The sequence below is a fragment of the Schistocerca serialis genome, unplaced genomic scaffold (assembly GCF_023864345.2).
Source record: "Schistocerca serialis cubense isolate TAMUIC-IGC-003099 unplaced genomic scaffold, iqSchSeri2.2 HiC_scaffold_1420, whole genome shotgun sequence".
NCBI lineage: Eukaryota > Metazoa > Arthropoda > Insecta > Orthoptera > Acrididae > Schistocerca > Schistocerca serialis.
Window position 1 is genome coordinate 4,519,743 of NW_026047648.1, and position 19,007 is coordinate 4,538,749.

Consider the following 19,007-nt stretch of genomic DNA (forward strand, 5'->3'; position numbering starts at 1 on the left):
ACAAGAAACTAACTTGCATTGCTGTAGAAATGAGAAATATGAAATCCTAGTAAGGGAAATTTTCTATAGCACGGAAGCCTCAGGGGAGGGTTTGTTGGACCCATAATAAGTTTATTTTTTCTTTCAAAGCAGGAATTTTCTATAAATAATATTGACACTGACGTTTCTTAAAATAGCCAACAAACAATAACTCAAAGGGAATAAGTAGTGTGAAAGTTACTTGGGCAAAAGCAGGGGACATAAAAAATTTTGGGTCCAACGAACCCCCGCCCCCTCCCCCATTAGGCGTCCTAGGTGTAACTTCCCCGTGAGAAATTTAGAAAGTCAATGATTACAGAAATGGAGCCAAATGTTGTCTTCCCACAAAAGTGAAAAATAAAAATGAGCCAAGCGTAACCTCCTTGCAAAATTAAAGAATAATAATGGCCCAAATATAAACTCCCCACAAAATATCGTTAAGGGATGAAGATTGATCACAAACCCACAATAACATTAATTAAATAATGAACCATGAACTGAATGTAACAACTCAACAGCAATAATTAAGCCTGACAAATTTTATAAGGACAGCAGCGCTGACCTTCGGCCCTGTGAAATAATTAAACCAAAATTCGTACCTCAGTAAAACTGCATCTATATCTGATTTTTCGGCATAGCTTCGTGCAATGCTGACTTAAATTTAATTTTGATTCTTGGAGGGAATGCATAGGAAATATTATTTAGCTTGAAATGAATCTTTTTCTTTAAATGAGTTACTTTATAAAAAGTTATTATTGGGGCATCATTTTGAACAAATGAATTACAATTAACATACGTTATTAGCTGAGCGCAATGCTGCTTCATTAGCTTCTACAATAATATACATATCGTCCACCACATTCCTGACCAGACTCGTGGGCAGAGCACACCGCGGACGCATGCCGACTCGCTACACACTGGCACTGACTGAGTACAACTATCCAACTGTCTACGCCCTCTGCCGACTCGCCACACACAACTAAACTCTCGCGCGGTCAAGCGCAGACTAGCCACGATAAATAACTCTCTGGTCAGAGATTCTGTCATGCCTCGCCATCGCTGGTAATGAATACATATGAAACGTACGCGTTTCATAGGGTTAATCCCACTAGGTAGATCTTGGCCCTTATGACTTCGTGGAGGAATCAATGTGACCCGCAGACTAGAACGTTTGGAGACCCCTGCTCTACGTCAATAAAGCGAAACGCGTCTGGAGAAAAAAATCACGCATTTTTGTAGTTGCAACGACAGAACATAAGTACCTTCCAGAATTGTAGAGCAGCCACGGACACAGTATGGCCGCAGTTTAGTCCATCCCTTGTAGACCGGAGGAGACGCCGGCGAGGTGACCTGGTTAGCTGCCCCCCCACCACTCGGCCCCGGTTAGTTACCTGGCAGCACCTGCCCCCCCCCCCCCCTTCCACCTTATCCTGCACGCCGGCCAGGCAGAGATTGTTCGCGCCGCTACCGGTTTGTCGGGCAGTCAGTCGGAGGTGCGTGTGCTCCGTGCTCGAACGCATCTGTCGGCGCTGCGGTTTCCGCGATCGCCGCCGTGTGTCGGAGGAAGGAAGAAGAGGTTGCAGCGGGGCGGTGCACCTGCCGGGCCGCGCAGCTGCCGGAGAGGGGGAGGGGCGGTGGAAGTGGAGGGGGGAGGCGGCAGGAAAATCTCGGCCGCCGGCCGCGCCGCCTCCAGTGCTGACGCAGGTGCGCCGCGTTCCGAACGCGAGCAGTCTCCAGCTGGACAAAGGAGCTCTATCCAGCAGGGGAGCGACAGCAGACCGTGCCGTTACCCAGCCTTCGTTCTACTCCCACCGACTGGAAAGTCGGCCGCGCTCGCGTCCAGATATTACGTGAGCTCACCTTCGCTGCCTGCCTTCCTAAAGGAGACACACAAAAAAATTGAACGGCGCGTGTGAAATTTAGCATACTTCGCTCTTTCGTCAATGAACAGTTCAGTCTGTGCCTGGCATCAGTAATATCGACGCCACAGATACATTAAAAGGCGTATATTGTGTGAAATATAGCCGTGTGGGCACCATCGCAGATGTCCGACAAGCGCCGTGTGGTACGAAACAATCCGAACATTTACTAATTCGTTAAAAATTCCTCACTATAACTCTTCTTCGTACTGCACTGCGAAAAATGTCAGTAATCTCGTAATCTTGCCCTTTTTTCTGCACACTATAACTGCGTAAAGAACAGAACAGTCGGCTAGCTCGCTTCGCCGTGCTATCCGCGAGTTGTTTGTTGCCGAGACACTGCCGGCCGAGTTCGCAGATATTAACTCGTGTGACAATTGCCGAGCGCCAACGACGTTACTCGACAAGTTCGGGAAACACCTGAAGTGCGACTCTCGGTGAGACTGCGACGCTACGATTCGCAGACAATTTACGTGCTCCGTCGGCATTTCGTAACGAACGGCGAGAAAGAAAATAAACTCGAGGTGCGATTGTCGGCGGGTCAGCGACAATAAGAGTGCTAATAGTGCTCCGGCGATGTTACGTAACGAGTAAGAGGGAAAGCAAAAACATCTGTGGTTTGTACTGTGAAGCGGCAGCCATTACAGACGACGGAATGGCGGCTGGAGAATCGTGTGTCGTTCGCGTGACGCGCGGGCGTGAGTGAGTCAGGTGTTGGCGTCGCTTCGATCGAGCGAGACACGCGGTGAAAGGAGCTGACTCGCAACATGCTGTGCGGCATTTCTCGGCCGCGCAGGGCGCCCTCCTGCGTCGACGGTTTCGCCGAGGATCGGGATAAGGATAAGGATAAGGACACGGGACACTGCAGGACCTGCGGCAGGAGTCCTGTCATGGCGCCCAGGAACACACAGGTGAGTCGCCAGCAGTGTCTCCCCATTGTTTTTTTTTTTTATTGCCAGACCCTTCCACTCAGATCTCAATTACATCTGTTATGGATTACCAATAATCGAACTCTCCTGTAAAAGAAATAGCTTCGCACATCTGATTACTTTATAGACGAATTTCAATGTGTTTTCATTTAATTTTCATCAACATGAGTGCTATGCAGTTCACACTTAAAAGCCTGGCAGAAGGTTCTTCGAACCACTTTGTTAGTTTTCTCTACCGCCCCATACGCTAATAGCGGGTAGGAAAAATAGACACTTAAATCTGTCTGTAGGAGGTCTGATTTCTCTTATTTCATTTTAATGATCATTTCTGCCTGTGTAGGTGGGTTTCAACAAATTATTTTCGCATCCCGATGAGGAAGTTGGTGATTGAATTTCGTGGAAAAATCCCTCCGCAATGAAAAATGCCTCGTTTTAATGACTGCCATCCCAAATCGCGTTTTATATCTGTGACGTTCTCTCCCGTATTTCGCAAGTGTAGGAAACGCGTTGCCCTTCTTTGAACTTAGTCGATTTTTCTCCGTCAATTCTATCCGACTCCAGGGCAGGGTGGACAAGCGTAGTGTAGCCAGTCTCATTAGTAGGCGTGTTGCATCATCTAAGTGTTCTGCCGATAAAACGTAGTCCCCCCTTTGACATCACCGCAATATTATCCATGTCATCGCTCCAACTTGTTCGGTATTTAGTCGAATTTACAGCTTTTAAATTCGCGTGATTTATCGTGTAATCAAAATTTAAAGGATTTCTTGTTGTACTCATGTGGATGACATCATACTAACTTTATGGAGAGAGAATTGCTACTTTTCCCACCATTCAGATGTAGTGTCAAGTCATTTGCAATTGGTTTTGATATTCTGATGACTTTACTAGACGGTAAATGACTTTATCTGCAAACAATCTAAGACGACTGTTCACATTATCTGCCAAATCGTCTAAGTAGATTAAGACCACCAGAGGGCCAATAGCACTTACTAGGGAACGTCGGATATCACTTCTGTTTTACTCCATGACTTTCCGTCAATTACTTCGGAGTGTGACCTTTGCTACAAAAAAATCACGATTCCAGTGGCAGAACTGAAGCGAAACTCTCTAGGCATACAATTTGAGTAAAACTATCTTGTGGTGGAAAAGTGTCAAAAGGCGTCTGGAAATTCAGAAAAATGGAATGAATTTGAGATCCCCTCTTCATAGCACTCGTTACTTCGTGCTAATAAAGAGCTACTTGTGTTTGACTAGAACGATGTTTTCCGAATCCGTGCTGACTGTGTTTCGCTGGACCGATACCGTAAGGTAGTTCATTTCAAACATGTAAGCGAGAAAATATTCAGAAAAAACAGTGAAATTAAATTTAAAGTTGGTTGGAAGTCGCTAAATACATGCATTATCAAACAATGGGTTAATTTGCGTTCATTTCGTATCTCACTTCGCCCATCATCGGTTTTGCTGCCCAAACAATAAAAGCCATCTAGTAGTTTTAGTGTCTGATTTCCCTCTGTATCACCTTATTTTATTACATTCCTCCATCCTTGTTTTAATTTTGTCGATGTACATCTTATAATCTGCTTTCGAGACTCTCTCTCTTCCGTTTAGTTGCTCTTACAAGTCCTTCGCCGCCTGCGACTGAATTACAGTGTCATCGGTAAACCTCAAAGTTGTTGATTTCTTCTTCTTGAACTTCAATTGCCTGTCGAAATTTTTGTTCGGTTTCATGTATTGTGCGCTGGTGATAGGCTGGCTGGTTGGCTCTAAACATTATGGGACTTAACATCTTAGGTCATCAGTCCCCTAGACTTAGAACTACTTAAACCTAACTAACCTAAGGACATCACACACATCCATGCCCGAAGCAGGATTCGCACCTGCGACCGTAGCAGCCGCGTGGTTCCGGACTGAAGAGCCTAGAACCGCTCGGCCACCTCGGACGGCTGGGGATAGGCTATACAACCCTAGTTATGTTGAAATACCAGTTTCGGAACATGGGAAAAACAAATCAATGGGCCTGTGTTCTGACATGGAAGTTCGAAGCTCTGTTTTTAATCAAGTTCAGTTTTGAAAATGTCCTTTTCCAGTGATGTCTGCAATAATTAGAGACAGCTACACTGTTTGAGCGACCCTAAAATTCCGAACACTTTTTAACGGCTAGTGTGTAACAGTTTGTATGAAATGAGGTGTGCAAGAAGTTGACCTTCCTCGCAATATAACCCATTTTCAAACTGCCGCAATTCCGTTAACCGTCGTCTTAAAAACCTCAACGCGACCCGTTTCACCGGCCGCCACTGAGACTTGGACGCGAGGGAGGGGCGAATGCAACCTAATTTTTATTAGCTGCCCGGTGAGACATTCAGTAGAATAAGCCCTTACTGGTTCTGAGGCATCTGTATCACTCTATGGCATTCAAGACTTTGTGTTTAGTTTCGACTTGTCAGTGTGCGGTATACAGGGTGCACCTGTCGATGTTGTTTCATGCAACCCGCCATGTTACGCCTGGCCTTCAAGAAAACCACGCCCGAGATTTTTGCATTGTGTCGCTAGCTACGCGCAGACTGTTGGCCCGACAGAAAAAAATGGGCAGGACCTTTTTGTAGGAAATGTAATGTAGCTAAATTTTGTACCGGGATAAGTTTTCGCTGGAGGCCACGGTTTTACAGTCACTCAAGAAAATCGTAAAAAAGTGACCTCGAAACACGCCTCAAAGCCCAATCGCATCCCTCGCCAGCCAGTACACCTGTATGTCGTGTGTTGTTCCAATCGAGTTTCGGTCTCTCCTGCATTTCGTCCCACAAGTCAGCAAGGGAGACTTAAGTTCGCCAGCCGCTCCCCAGACTCCCATCTCCTCGGCTGATGCTGGATATGTACCAGTCCCCGAGTGCTGAAATGAGATTTTAAATGCAGCCAGATTAGCCATAACCCGACAGTTTTTTTTTCCTTCCTGGTGATTCTACATCCGTACTCTGCAAATGATACGGGAGTGCATGGAAAAGTTGACGTCCCACTGTTAGTAGAGCCTTTCCAGTTCCATTCACATTTGGAGCGGGGGTGGGGGGAAGGGGGAAATGATCGTTTAGATTCTTCTCTCTGTGTGTGTGTGTGTGTGTGTGTGTGTGTGTGTGTGTGTGTGTGTGTGTTGCAATTAATCTAATCTTGTCCTCACAGTTTCTGTGTGAGCGATATGCAGGAGGTTGTAATATATTCGTACAACCATCATTTCGTCCGCAGCTCGTGGCTAGTGTTGCTGCCACGGGGTCCCGGGTTCGATTCCCGGCCGCGTTGGGGATTTTCTCTGCCCGGGGACTGGGTGTTTGTGTTGCCCAAATCATTTCATCATCATCATCACTCATGACAGTGGAAAAAATCGGACTGTGTGGAAAAAATCGGACTGTGTGGAAAAAATCGGACTGTGTGGAAAAAATCGGACTGTGTGGAAAAAATCGGACTGTGTGGAAAAAATCGGACTGTGTGGAAAAAATCGGACTGTGTGGAAAAAATCGGACTGTGTGGAAAAAATCGGACTGTGTGGAAAAAATCGGACATCGGAGTTTGTACGGGCGCTGATGACTGTGCAATTGAACGCCCCACAAACCAAACATCATTACGCATCATTTAAAATCGGTTGTTGATATTTTTTTTAGTAGACTTTCTTGGGAAAGTTAACACCTGCCTTCAAGGGTTTGGTAGTTGAGTTTGTTCTATATCCCCGTGACACACTCCCACGGATCAAACAAACGTGTGACCATTGGTGCTGCCCTACTGTTAGTCCTATCTGGTACAGGCAGCCTTACACTTCAGCAGTATTCTAGGATGTGTCGCAAGAATGATTTGTAAGTAATCTCCTTTGTAGACTGATTGCACTTCACCAATATTCTACCAGTACCCACGACTGAACCTGTGTTATCATTCTTTTCCTGTCCCAACAAAGCGTTACACACAGATATTTGTATGCGTTGGCCGATTTCAACTGTGACTCAGTGATTTTTTATAGCCACGAAATCAGTGGCGGCTCGTGAGTATACGTTTTGGGTGTTCTCAAATTTTTAGATTCAGATAAATTCGAGTGTGTGAAATAAATAGCGTCTGTTGTATAACAGTAGTGCTAATCGACAAGTGCCGGCCAGGGTGGCCGAGCGGTTCTAGGCGCTACAGTCTGGAACCGCGCGACTGGTACGGTCGCAAGTTCGAATCCTGCCTCGGGCATGGATGTGTGTGATGTCCTTACGTTAGTTAGGTTTAAGTAGTTGTATGTTCTAGGGAACTGATGACCTCAGCAGTTAAGTCCCATAGTGCTCAGAGCCAGAGCCATTTGAACCATTTTTGAATCAACAAGTTTATACAACTACAGCCACTGCCAATAATAATGATGATGATGATGATGATAAGTTGCGTAACGAATCTGACAAAAACAATTCTTTGTCGAATTTTATTCTTTAGTGCGTAATTAAGTACAGTTTGGGGCAATATCAAAATAACGTATAAGTTTTGACAACTCTATTTCGCATTTTTGTGTAAGTGAGAGTTTTCGAGCTTTTCCATTTTTTTTTTTCGGAAAAATGTTCAAGGTCCCTAACAATTTTATTCGTTCGCGAATTTACTTCCGGGCGGAAAATCAGATATTCTTACGCTGCACCCACACAACAACCTGTGCTAACTGTACACTTCCTTCTTAAATGTTCGCTTGTAGTCAGGCCCAGTTGCTTTCGTCACTCTCTCAATCAAAAGATACCTTCTTCGAGGCCCTAGTTCCTTTTGCGGCTGACTGTTCCCGGTAACTTACTTTTCTGTCCCCGGAATGGGATTTTCACTCTGCAGTGGAGTGTGCGCTGATATGAAACTTCCTAGCAGATTGAATCTGTATGCCGGACCGAGACTCGAACTCGGGACATACGCCTTTCGCGACCAATTGCTCTACCGGGTGAAGCGCGACTCACGACCCGCCCTCACAGCTCTGTTAGCATTTTTAAAAAAAATCAACGTAGGTGATATTTACACTGCACACGAAAGCCGATTCCCGCACACTAAACGACCAACTCGAAATACAAAGTGCCATTTGTGGAAACTGTTAAACCCGAGGAATAATGTCTACTAACGTGGTCACGTGATGCGCTGCCAGCCACAAGGGCCTAGAGCACTCTGCTGTCGATCCCTCTTTCAAGTGATACAGTTTCCTGTGAGGTTTCATATGCACAATGTGGGCCGATCGACGGGACTCACTATGGGATTTCAGAACTATGACTAAACGCTAGTCTCGCAATGGACAGTTATGTGGCTCTGAGCCCTAAGGGGGCTTAACATCTGAGGTCATCAGTTCCCTAGAACTTTGAACTACTAAAACCGAACTAACCTAAGGACATCACACACATCCGTGACCGAGGCAGGATTCGAACCTGCGACCGTAGCGGTCGCGGGGTTCCAGACTGAAGCGCCAAGAACCGCTCGGCCACACAGGTCGGCAGCACGAGGCAGCCGAGGTTGAAGGCGGAGGGGCGAATCCGACGTTCCGGCACGGACCCCAGTTATCACACGGAAAGTGCCGCTTAACGCGATCTGCGGCAGTTGCCGGCGTTATTCGGATCTCGGACCGTACGCTTTGTTCACGGAAACGGACACGCGTAAAGTTCCTGCGTCAGCACATTTCCTCCCGTATCCACACGGTAATCGTGTTCCCTCCTTAGCGTATATAAATAAAAGGTCAAACGTGCACGACGAACATGTTTTAAGGCAAAAAGGAAAATTCCGTCTGCAGTCAGTAAGTACGTCGGCTTACGAAACTTCAGGAACCCGGACAAAGTCGGTGGTCATAAAGGCAGCACCTAACATCTACGTGACGGAAAGGCGTTCAATTAAGCAGTGGAACAAATTTTTCCCCGGATAATTTAGGTTACAAAATACAGAATCGTGGAGAACTCCCCCTTCAGTGCCCACAGTTCTTCGAAGCTCCGCTAGCTGGCGGCGCTGTACGTAGCGTCTGGAGCGGAGCTGCGGTCCGAGCAGAGAACGGGCTTCAAGTTTCCTTTGCCGGAAAACCAGAGTTTTCCAGAAATTCGTAGGCGCTCGCAGAATGTCCACGGTTCCCTCCAATGCTAAATTTGTGATCCCTTGATGCCTCACAACATGTTCTACCAACCGATCCCTTCTTTTTGTCAAGTTGTGCCACATACTCCTCTTCTCCCCAATCCTATTCTATACCTCCTCATCAGTTATGTGATCTACCCATCTAATCCTCAGCATTCTTCTGTAGCACCACATTTTGAAAGCTTCTATTCTCTTCTTGTCCAAACTATTTATCGTCCACGTTTCCCTTCCATACATGGCTACATTCCATACAAATAGTTTCAGAAACGACTTCCTGACACTTAAATCAATACTCGACGTTAACAAATTTCTCTTCTTGAGAAACGCTTTCCTTGCCTTTGCCAGTCTACATTTTATACCCTCCCTATTTTGACCATCATCAGTTATTTTGCTCCCCAAATAGCAAAACTCATTTACTATTTTTAAGTATCTCATTTCCTAATCTAATTCCCTCAGCACCACGTAATTTAATTCGTCTACATTCCGTTATCCTCGTTTTTCTTTTGTTGATGTTCACCTTATATCCTCCTTTCAAGACACTGTCCATTCCGTTAAACTGCTCTTCCAAGTCCTTTGCTGTCTCTGACACAATTACAATGTTATCGGCGAACCTCAAAGTTTTTATTTCTTGTCCACGGATTTTAATATCTACTCCGAATTTTTCTTTTGTTTCCTTTACTGCTTGCTCAATGTACAGATTGAATAACATCGGGGATAGGCTACAACCCTATCTCACTCCCTACCCAACCACTGCTTCCCTTTCATGCCCCTCGACTCGTATAACTCCCATCTGGTTTCTGTACAAATTGTGAATAGCCTTTCGCTCCCCGTATTTTACACCTGCCACCTTTAGAATTTGAAAGAGAGTATTCCAGTCAAAATTGTCAAAAGCTTTCTCTAAGTCTACAAATGCTAGAAACGTAGATTTGCCGTTCCTTAATCTTTCTTCTAAGATAAATCGTTGGGTCAGTATTGCCTCCCGTGTTCCGTTATTTCTACGGAATCCAAACTGATTTCCCCGAGGTCGGCTTCTACCAGTTTTTCCATTCGTCTGTAAATAATACGCGTTAGTATTTTGCAGCTGTGACTTATTAAACAGAAAGTTCGGTAATTTTCACATCTGTCAACACCTGCTTTCTTTGGGATTGCATGTTCATTGGGTGCAGAATACTCACCAGGAGTTCAGTACTGCGCCTGTCTAGTTCCGCTCCCTCCTAATCGGTCTCACTTTGCGTGGTTCGTCGCCCATACGTATTTTGTACATCACGTGACAGAAGGCTGGCCGCCGCTCCACGTGTGTGGCTGCGGAGTGCCTGCGCGCGCTTGCCCTTGCCGGCCGGCGCCGAGGTCACATTCCAGCCTGGAGCCTCCAGCGGGCGCCGGCCCGGCAGCGCGACTCCGCAGCGCCCTCTGCTCACCCAGGCGTGCCGGAAGCTGGCTGACTGGAGCCTTCTTGTCCGGCACGTTTGTCCACTGCTGCTGTCGAGTTTCGCGATCGCATCCAGTTTTGTGGAAGTAGGATGTGTGGGTGGAGGAAGCAAGGTTGGGGGTGGGGGCGGCCAGATTGTGACGAGGTCTGCCCCCCCCCCCCCTAAAGGAAGACGATGCGATGCCAGCACCTAGAGAACGTTTAGCTAGTGCCACTCTGAAGTTACAATCGGAGGCCAGTTACTGAGATGTATCCGGTAAAAACGCATGTCTCTAGAGACGGACGCTCGAATTCGAGAGCTCTGTCTTTCGTGGGCAGGTTACAAGACCCCCCACCCCCCACCGCACTTACAGGAAACCCCCCAGTATAGCCAGTCGGTCGTCGAGATGACGTAAGATGCGTAACTATGATTGGTTGTGCTCCCCCATCCTAGTTTTGCGGAGCCCGAGACAGCCCGTCCTCGGACTCTTGTGAGTCGTCGTGTGGGGCTCTTTCTTCCTGTTTTGCCGACAAGCTCTGCATGCCTGTATCCCTCGCAGAACACTTCTCAGCGACGTCGGGTTCTCTGCAAAGTGCACCTCTGCTTCCTGCCATTCTAACTGACGAAGCGGGAGACTGCATTACTCGGAATAATGTTCAAAAGGGATGCCGTTAGCATGTGTGGCCGATCGGTTCTAGGCGCTTCAGTTTGGAACCGCGCGACTGCTACGGTCGCAGGTTCGAATCCTGCCTCGGGCATGGATGTGTGTGATGTCCTTAGGTTAGCTAACTAGTTCAAAGTTCTAAGGGACTGATGACCTCTGATGTTAAGTCCCATAGTGCTCAGAGCCAGGGATGCCGTTATGACGTACTTGTTTACTAAATTCCGCAAGCTGACAACATCTTCATCCGTACTGCGCAAGCCACCTGACGGTGTGTGACGGAGGGTACCTTGAGTACCTCTATCGGTTGTCCCTTCTGTTCCAGTCTCGTATTGTTCGTGGAAAGAAGGATTGTCGGTATGCCTCTGTGTGGGCTGTAATCTCTTTGATTTTATCCTCACGGTCTCTTCACGAGATATACGGAGGAGGGAGCAATATACTGCTTGACTCTTCGGTGAAGTTAGGTTATCGAAACTTTAACAAAAGCCCGTACCGAGCTACTGAGCATCTCTCGTGCAGAGTCTTCCACTGGAGTTTATCTATCATCTCCGTAACGCTTTCGCGATTACTCAAATGGTTCAAATGGTTCTGAGCACTATGGGACTTAACATCTGTGGTCATCAGTCCCCTAGAACTTAGAACTACTTAAACCTAACTAACCTAAGGACATCACACACATCCATGCCCGAGCCAGGATTCGAACCTGCGACCGTAGCAGTCGCGCGGTTCCGGACTCCGCGCCTAGAACCGCTAGACCACCGCGGCCGGCTTTCGCGATTACTAAACGATCCTGTAACGAAGCGCGCTGCTCTCCGTTGTATCTTCTCTATCTCTTCTATCGACCCTATCTGGTACGGATCCCACACTGCTGAGCAGTATTCAAGCAGTGGGCGAACAAGCGTACTGTAACCTACTTCCTTTGTTTTCGGATTGCATTTCCTTAGGAGTCTTCCAATGAATCTCAGTCTGGCATCTGCTTTACCGACGATCAACTATGTATGATCATTCCATTTTAAATCACTCCTAATGCCTACTCCCAGATAATTTATGGAATTAACTGCTTCCAGTCGCTGACCTGCTATATCGTAGGTAAATGATAAGGGATCTTTCTTTCTATGTATTCGCAGCACATTACACTTGTCTACATTGAGATTCAATTGCCATTCCCTGCACCATGCGTCAATTCGTTGCAGATCCTCCTGCATTTGAGTACAATTTTCCATTGTTACAACCTCTCGATATACCACAGCATCATCCGCAAAAAGCCTCAGTGAACTTCCAATGTCACCCGCAAGATCATTTATGTATAATGTGAATAGCAACGGTCCTACGACACTCCCCTGCGGCACACCTGAAATAACTGTTACTTCGTAAGACTTCTCTCCATTGAGAATGACATGCTGCGTTCTGTTGTCTAGGAACTCTTCAATCCAATCACAAAGTTGGTCTGATAGTCCATATGCTCTTACTTTGTTCATTAAACGACTGTGGGGAACTGTATGGAACGCCTTGCGGAAGGCAAGAAACACTGCATCTACCTGGGAACCCGTGTCTATGGCCCTCTGAGTCTCGTGGACGAATAACGCGAGTTGGGTTTCACACGACCGTCTTTTTCGAAACCCATGCTGATTCCTACAGAGTAGGTGCATATTGAACACGTACTGAAAGTTATGGGAAAAAAACTTCTTTTTGTGTTCCCGTTCATCAAAAACAAAATCATTGTATATGTTCATTAGTTTCAAAAATATACAGGGTGAAAATTATTTAAACCGACAAACACTGGGAGGCTATAGGGGACATCAAAACAAATATTTTTCCCTAGTGTCATTTTTTCCTATGAGGTGTATTTAAACCGATAGTGGAAGATTTCTCTGGCTGCAAATTAATTAAAGCGACAAACACTTTTCCATTTTTTTATGACCAAGGACAACACATTAACACAATCCAATTTCAATTACGGTAGATTTTCAAAAATGCCTCCATTGATATGTAAACAAAGGTTGAACCATCGGATCATGTTCTGTCTGACACGGGCAAAAACCCCAGGAGTATCCTGAATTGTTCCTACTGCTGCTACCATCTGGGCAACCAGATCCTTTTCTGATGAAACAGGAGTTGCAGAAGCAAGGTTGCGCATCTCTCCCCACACAGAAAAGTCCGGAGGGGACATATCTGGGGATCGAGCAGGCCACGGTACAGGACCACCTCTGTCAATCCACGTTTCTGAGAACCGTCGGTCTAGGAATCGACACACACGACGCTTGAAATGTGCCGGCGCCGCGTCACGTCGCAACCACATGAGTTGTCTTGTAGGGAGCGGGACGTCTTCCAGCAATTCTGGCAATGCTCTGGCGAGAAAACTGTTACACTGCCTGCCATTTAATGGCCTGGGTAGCAGATACGGCCCAATTAAACAGTCCCCAGCAACACTGACCCACACGTTAACGAAGAACCGCACTCGATGAGCGCTAGTAACTGTGGCATGTGGGTTATCCCCATTCCAAACATGCGAACTGTGCATGTCGAAGACTCCATCACCCCCAAACGTTGCTTTATCGGTAAACAACACAGAAGATGGAAATGTAGGATACATTTGACACTGTTCCAGATACCACTACGAAAACTGTGCTCTGGGTGGATAATAAACTGGTTCCAGGTTGTGGATACGCTGTAAGTGAAATGGACGTAACAATTTCTCTCGAAGGGACTGTTCTTACATTCGTCTGATTCGTCCCCGTGTTACGTGCGAATGCACGAGTGCTGATTGAAGGATCCCGCTCCACATGGTGCAAGACAGCTTCCTCGAATTGCAGCGTTCTTACCGTGCGACGGCGTCCCTGTCCAGGTAATCCGCTAAATGACCCGGTCTCACGCAGACGTCGGTACACAGCAGCAAAGGTCGTATGATGCGGGATACGTCGATTAGGACGTTGTTGTTGATAAACCCGCTGTGCAGCTCGTCCGTTGTGGTGCGCTACGTAGTACGAACCAACCATATCAGTGTACTCACTCCAGGTGTGTCGCTCCATTAGTAAACAGAGACAATGCAGTACTACACTGGTGGACAGCAGTTGCCTACAACTGAAGAGCGTAATACCGCCTCTAACTACTGAAGAGCGTAATACGGCGTCCACAGGTTTAAATAATCCTCATAAGAAAAAATGACATTACGGAAAAGTATTTGTTTCGATGTCCCCTACAACCTCCCAGAGTATGTCGGTTTAAATACTTTTCACCCTGTAGATGTGCCGAATCGGGTGATTCTTTTCTATACACCCTGTATAGTAAGAAGGTAGGCTTCCCTTAACGTCTGCTTGTGTCAGCAAGTATTTACTAAGCGAGATTACTTGCTTCGCCTGCGTTCCTCGCTAGTGACGTAACGGGTGTTGCCACGTGTAGCCACAGAGCCACACTCCACCGTCCACTGGTGACGGAAACCTCGTAACTCCATTGTGTAGACTTTTACAAGAGAAGCGTAAACAGTTCCTTAAAAAGTAATACCAAGTGATGCAGCTAAACGTGCTACTTGACTGACTATGTAGTAAAAGGCCTTTGGTAATGGAGTTACTGGTTGTTTTCACACACACACACACACACACACACACACACACACACACACATCCGTATCAGAGGTTTCGATTGCCTCTCGTCGGCAGGATCCCCCGGTCTCTTCGGTGAGCGTCGGAACTCACATCCTACTCCCGAGTGTGTGCTTCGTGCAGTACCGCTCTACCTACCGAATGCTACACGATGTCTGCAGACGCGATGCGAAATTGTAAAACTGCGAGATGGGAAAATAAAATGTCTCTCCCTACCTCACACAGAACCTCTGCTGCGGAACTTGAGACTAGCACTCGGGGAAGAGAGGCTTACGGCTCTGAGCACTATGGGACTTAACATCTGAGGTCATCAGTCCCCTAGACTTAAACCTAACTAACCTAAGGACATCACACACATCCGTGCCCGAGGCAGGATTCGAGCCTGCGACCGTAGCAGCAGCGCGGTTCCGGACTGAAGCGCCTAGAACCGCTCGGCCACAGCGGCTTAGCCACAGCCAGGCGCGATGTTCCCACGGTGAATTCTCGCTCTGCAGCGGAGTGGTACTGGCTGAGTCGCTAGAGCACAGGTCTGGAGTTCGAGTCTCGATCCGGCACACAGATTTAACCTCCCAGCAAGTTTCGTATCAGCGCACACTCCGCTGCATTTCATTCCGTAAAGTCTTCTGTTGTCAACACCATCCCTTCCCCACCCCCCTGCATCTTCAATAAATCGAACTCCCGCCTATAAAAGAGCCTCAAACGTGCGACCACTTTGCGTAGCGGGAATTTTCGCGAGACAAAAAAGCACGACACACAGTAAGAAGTATACAAATGAACAATGGACAGTTGTGTAGGGAATAAGTGTTCTGTATAAATGTAAAAAAAAAAAAGGCTTAGTTATGCAGAGTAGTGAAAAATCAGATTGCAAGTATCAGTGCCTAATAAACAAAGAAACAAAGTACGTGCCAGCAGACGGCATTTCCTGATGTAGGCGAAAAACAAAGCAGGAATGACCGTAAATGAAAACCGACAATTTGTTAACGAACTGGTTTTAGATCTAGAAAAATGAAAGTATAAATATTTTTAATTACAGACCGTTTATGATCCTCTACTTCAGTAATGCGAGACGCGTATGGTGAGGAAAACACGCACTTTCTTATAGTTGTAACGACGGATCAGCTGTTAATTTTGTCTGACACACTGTGTAACAGAAACGTAGCATCTTTTTTAGTAGCGATGTGAATGAACTCACAATTTTTGTTGTTTAGGGGAGATTGCCAGTTTTCGCACCATACAAAAATGTTGTGTATACTTTCTACACATCTTACGCTTGTGTGTGTGTGTGTGTGTGTGTGTGTGTGTGTGTGTGTGTGTGTGTTGGCTGTAAGCACAGGCGAGACCAGAAAAAGAGCCTAGCGGATCAGATGTGTGCGAGATGACGCAACAGCCGGCGCGCGAGGGAGGGGGATTCCCCCCACTGTGCGCCAGCTCATTGTCGCTAACTGGCCAATTAGTCCGCGTTCCCCGGCCGGCTTTAGCTGGCTTCCCGTACACACACACACACACACACACACACACCGCTTCACTCTGCTTCTGTACTTTACAGGCCGCTTTGAAGTACGTGCCAGAGGTTACCTTACTTTGTAGGACGTGTTGCAGTTTCTTACTGCTGGATTTTCTTATCGGCGCTGTAATTTGTCTGCCCTGGTCCTCACGGTACCTACACGGCTGTAATACGCAGCTGAGTTCCTCAGTCAGCGTAGAACCAGTAAAAGCTGCACTCATTCACCCTTTCGTGAGCCGTGGGAAACATGCTTCCCACTACAGTCAACCCGCTCCTAGTCCCGTGGGATTCACAGTTCCCACCTCTGTACGGTCCTACCAGCTAGTGAACAGTATACGGTACTACTTCCAATCGGAAGTTCCCGCCGTTTTTGCTGTACCTTCGCGCAGAGCCATTGTATAGCTGAGTGTTGCCCTGTAGAGGAGCCTTTTAGTGCTGTTTGCGTGACATTCTGTGATTTTCGCCTCAAAGCTATAGTATAAGCTAAATACTTTTGATTTACCCAAATTTATGAAGAAAAACGTAAAACTGGAACGAGGAGAATTCCAGTTTGAAACAAAAGGAGCCATTTCTGCAGTAAAATAGATGGTCAACCGTCCAGTCACTTCCCTGTCCTCAATTCGTGACCCGTCAGAAACAGCCACAGTGAAAAGGAAAAACAAGGATGGTACTAGTACAGTGATTTCTTGTCCTGAAGTTGTGGCAGAATACAACAAAATAATGGTTCAATGGTTCAACGGTTCAAATGGCTCTGAGCAGTATGCGACTTAACTTCTCAGGTCATTAGTCGCCAACAACTTAGAACTAATTAAACCTGGCTAACCTAAGGACATGACACACATCCGTGCCCGAGGCAGGACTCGAACCTGCGACCGGAGCGGTCGCTCGGTTGCAGACTGTAGCGCCTAGAACCGCACGGCCACTTCGGCCGGCAACAAAATAATGGGTGGTGTCGATAAGTTTGATCAGTTACGAGAAAGTTATGCTACTGGCAGACGTTCTGTAAAACGGTGGCACACAATATTTTATTTCCTGGCGGACGTTGCCGCAGTGACCAGTTTTATCCTGTGGGAAATAAGTAAAAGAGAAAGTGGACAGCACGATCAGCTCACATACAGGATCCGTGTAGCCAGACAATTGATCGTTGGCTTCTCATCCCAAAAAAGGCGTGGACGAAAACCTGTCTTTCTGGCAAGAAGCGGTAAAGTACCTGAAGATTTTCGTCATGTGGCTGTAGGGGAGCATCGACCCATTGTAGGAGAAATCTACTGGAGGTGGCATGATTGTAGTACCAAAGCTACGGAAAAGCGCACTCGCTGTGTTGTACATATTGTCAAATACTACTTTGTATAGACACAAGTTTCAGAAAATTTCATGGCAGGTAATTGTGAATAAGCATTGTAACAAGAGAAGAAAATTTATCAAATAAATATGACGTATATAGCCGGGCGGAGTGGCCGTGCGGTTCTAGGCGCTTCAGTCTGGAACCGCGTGACCGCTACGGTCGCAGGTTCGGATCCTGCCTCGGGCATGGATGTGTGTGATGTCCTTAGGTTAGTCAGCTTTAAGTAGTTCTAAGTTCTAGGGGACTGATGACCTAAGATGTCAAGTCCCATAGTGCTCAGAGCCATTTGAACCAGTTTTTTTATGACGTATATTGAAAGAGTTGTTTTTGTCATTTAACTCCAAGGAATGGCAGTGGGAAGAATACTTACCACCTTGTTGTGTAACCTCACTTTCACAGTTGGAGCAAATTTGATATTCTGTATGATAAATATACCTATCAGTTAACTACTATCTGCTCTCCATTCATTAAAAAAACTGCTCGACAATTCTGCCCACGAAAGGGTTGAAGAAGAAATTCAGCTGCCACTCACTTGGGCGGTCGACGTCCCCATTACTTTACAAACGAGTTAACGTGTTAAGTACAGTCCTAGGGGTAAAAAAGGCACACCTGGACAGAATTGTCCGAATGGGACAGAAGTCGGTAGATCCGACGTACTAATGATAACTTTTTCATAAAAAGTGCTTCACAAATCGATAAAGGCAGTGAGAGGTTGGTCCACCACTGGCCCCTGCCGATTGGTCGACTCGTTCGATGCCCTCCTGAGGCATAACGTGCCACACTCTCTCCAGTTGTCTCCACAGAGCGTTGGAGGGCGCTACCCGAGTGCTCCCCCCGTTCTCAACTGGAGGCAGAGTTTGGCTGCTCAAAGAGAAACAGCACCAACTCCTGCCGCGTGCGGGCGGCCGTTATCGTGCTGAAAGGCGAGCCCAGAGGGCCGCGACATAAAGGGCAACACAACGGGACGTAGTTTCGTGTCGCAGATGATAACCAAAGGTGCGGTGCTGTGAAAAGAAACGGCATTGCACTTGAGCAAGACAGTGCCCGGCAAGAGTTTGTACTGCTTGGCAAAGCAGCAAAGGGAGTACGAGGTGCATTCAAGTTCTAAGGCCTCAGAGTTTTTTTTTCTCTGGACTGGAAAGAGATAGAAACATGCGCATTGTTTTAAAGTGAGGCCGCGTTCATTGTCAATACGTCCCAGAGATGGCAGCACCGTACGGCAGATGGAATTTTACCGCCAGCGGCGAGAATGAGAACTGTTTTAAATACTTAAAATGGCAACGTTTTCCTTACTTGAAGAGCGTGCAATCATTCGTTTTCTGAATTTGCGTGGTGTGAAACCAGTTGAAGGAGACATGTGGTGATGGAGTTACGTATGTGTCGAAAGTGCGTTCGTGGGTGCGACAGTTAAATGAACATCTTGTGACAACAAACCGAAACAACCTCGGGCTCGCACGAGCCGGTCTGACGACACAATCGACATAGCGGAGAGAATTGTTTTGGTGGATCGCCGAATGACTGTTGAACAGATCGCCTCCA

The 19,007-nt window shown here is 46.8% G+C and overlaps 1 protein-coding gene across 2 annotated transcripts in view; it reads left to right on the forward strand.

The window, feature by feature from the left end:
* LOC126443008 (amyloid beta A4 precursor protein-binding family B member 1-interacting protein-like) overlaps window positions 1-19,007 on the forward strand; it is a 536,811-nt gene that overhangs the window by 304,760 nt on the left and 213,044 nt on the right. Inside the window, exon 1 of one of the 2 annotated variants that reach the window (XM_050090857.1) lies at window positions 1,626-2,848. The exons of the other annotated variant lie outside the window; for it this stretch is intronic. Within the exon in view, the coding sequence (XP_049946814.1) occupies window positions 2,705-2,848 (144 nt within the window). The 5' untranslated portion in view covers window positions 1,626-2,704. Of the gene's footprint in view, window positions 1-1,625; window positions 2,849-19,007 lie in introns of those variants that run through there. 2 annotated transcript variants of the gene reach the window in all.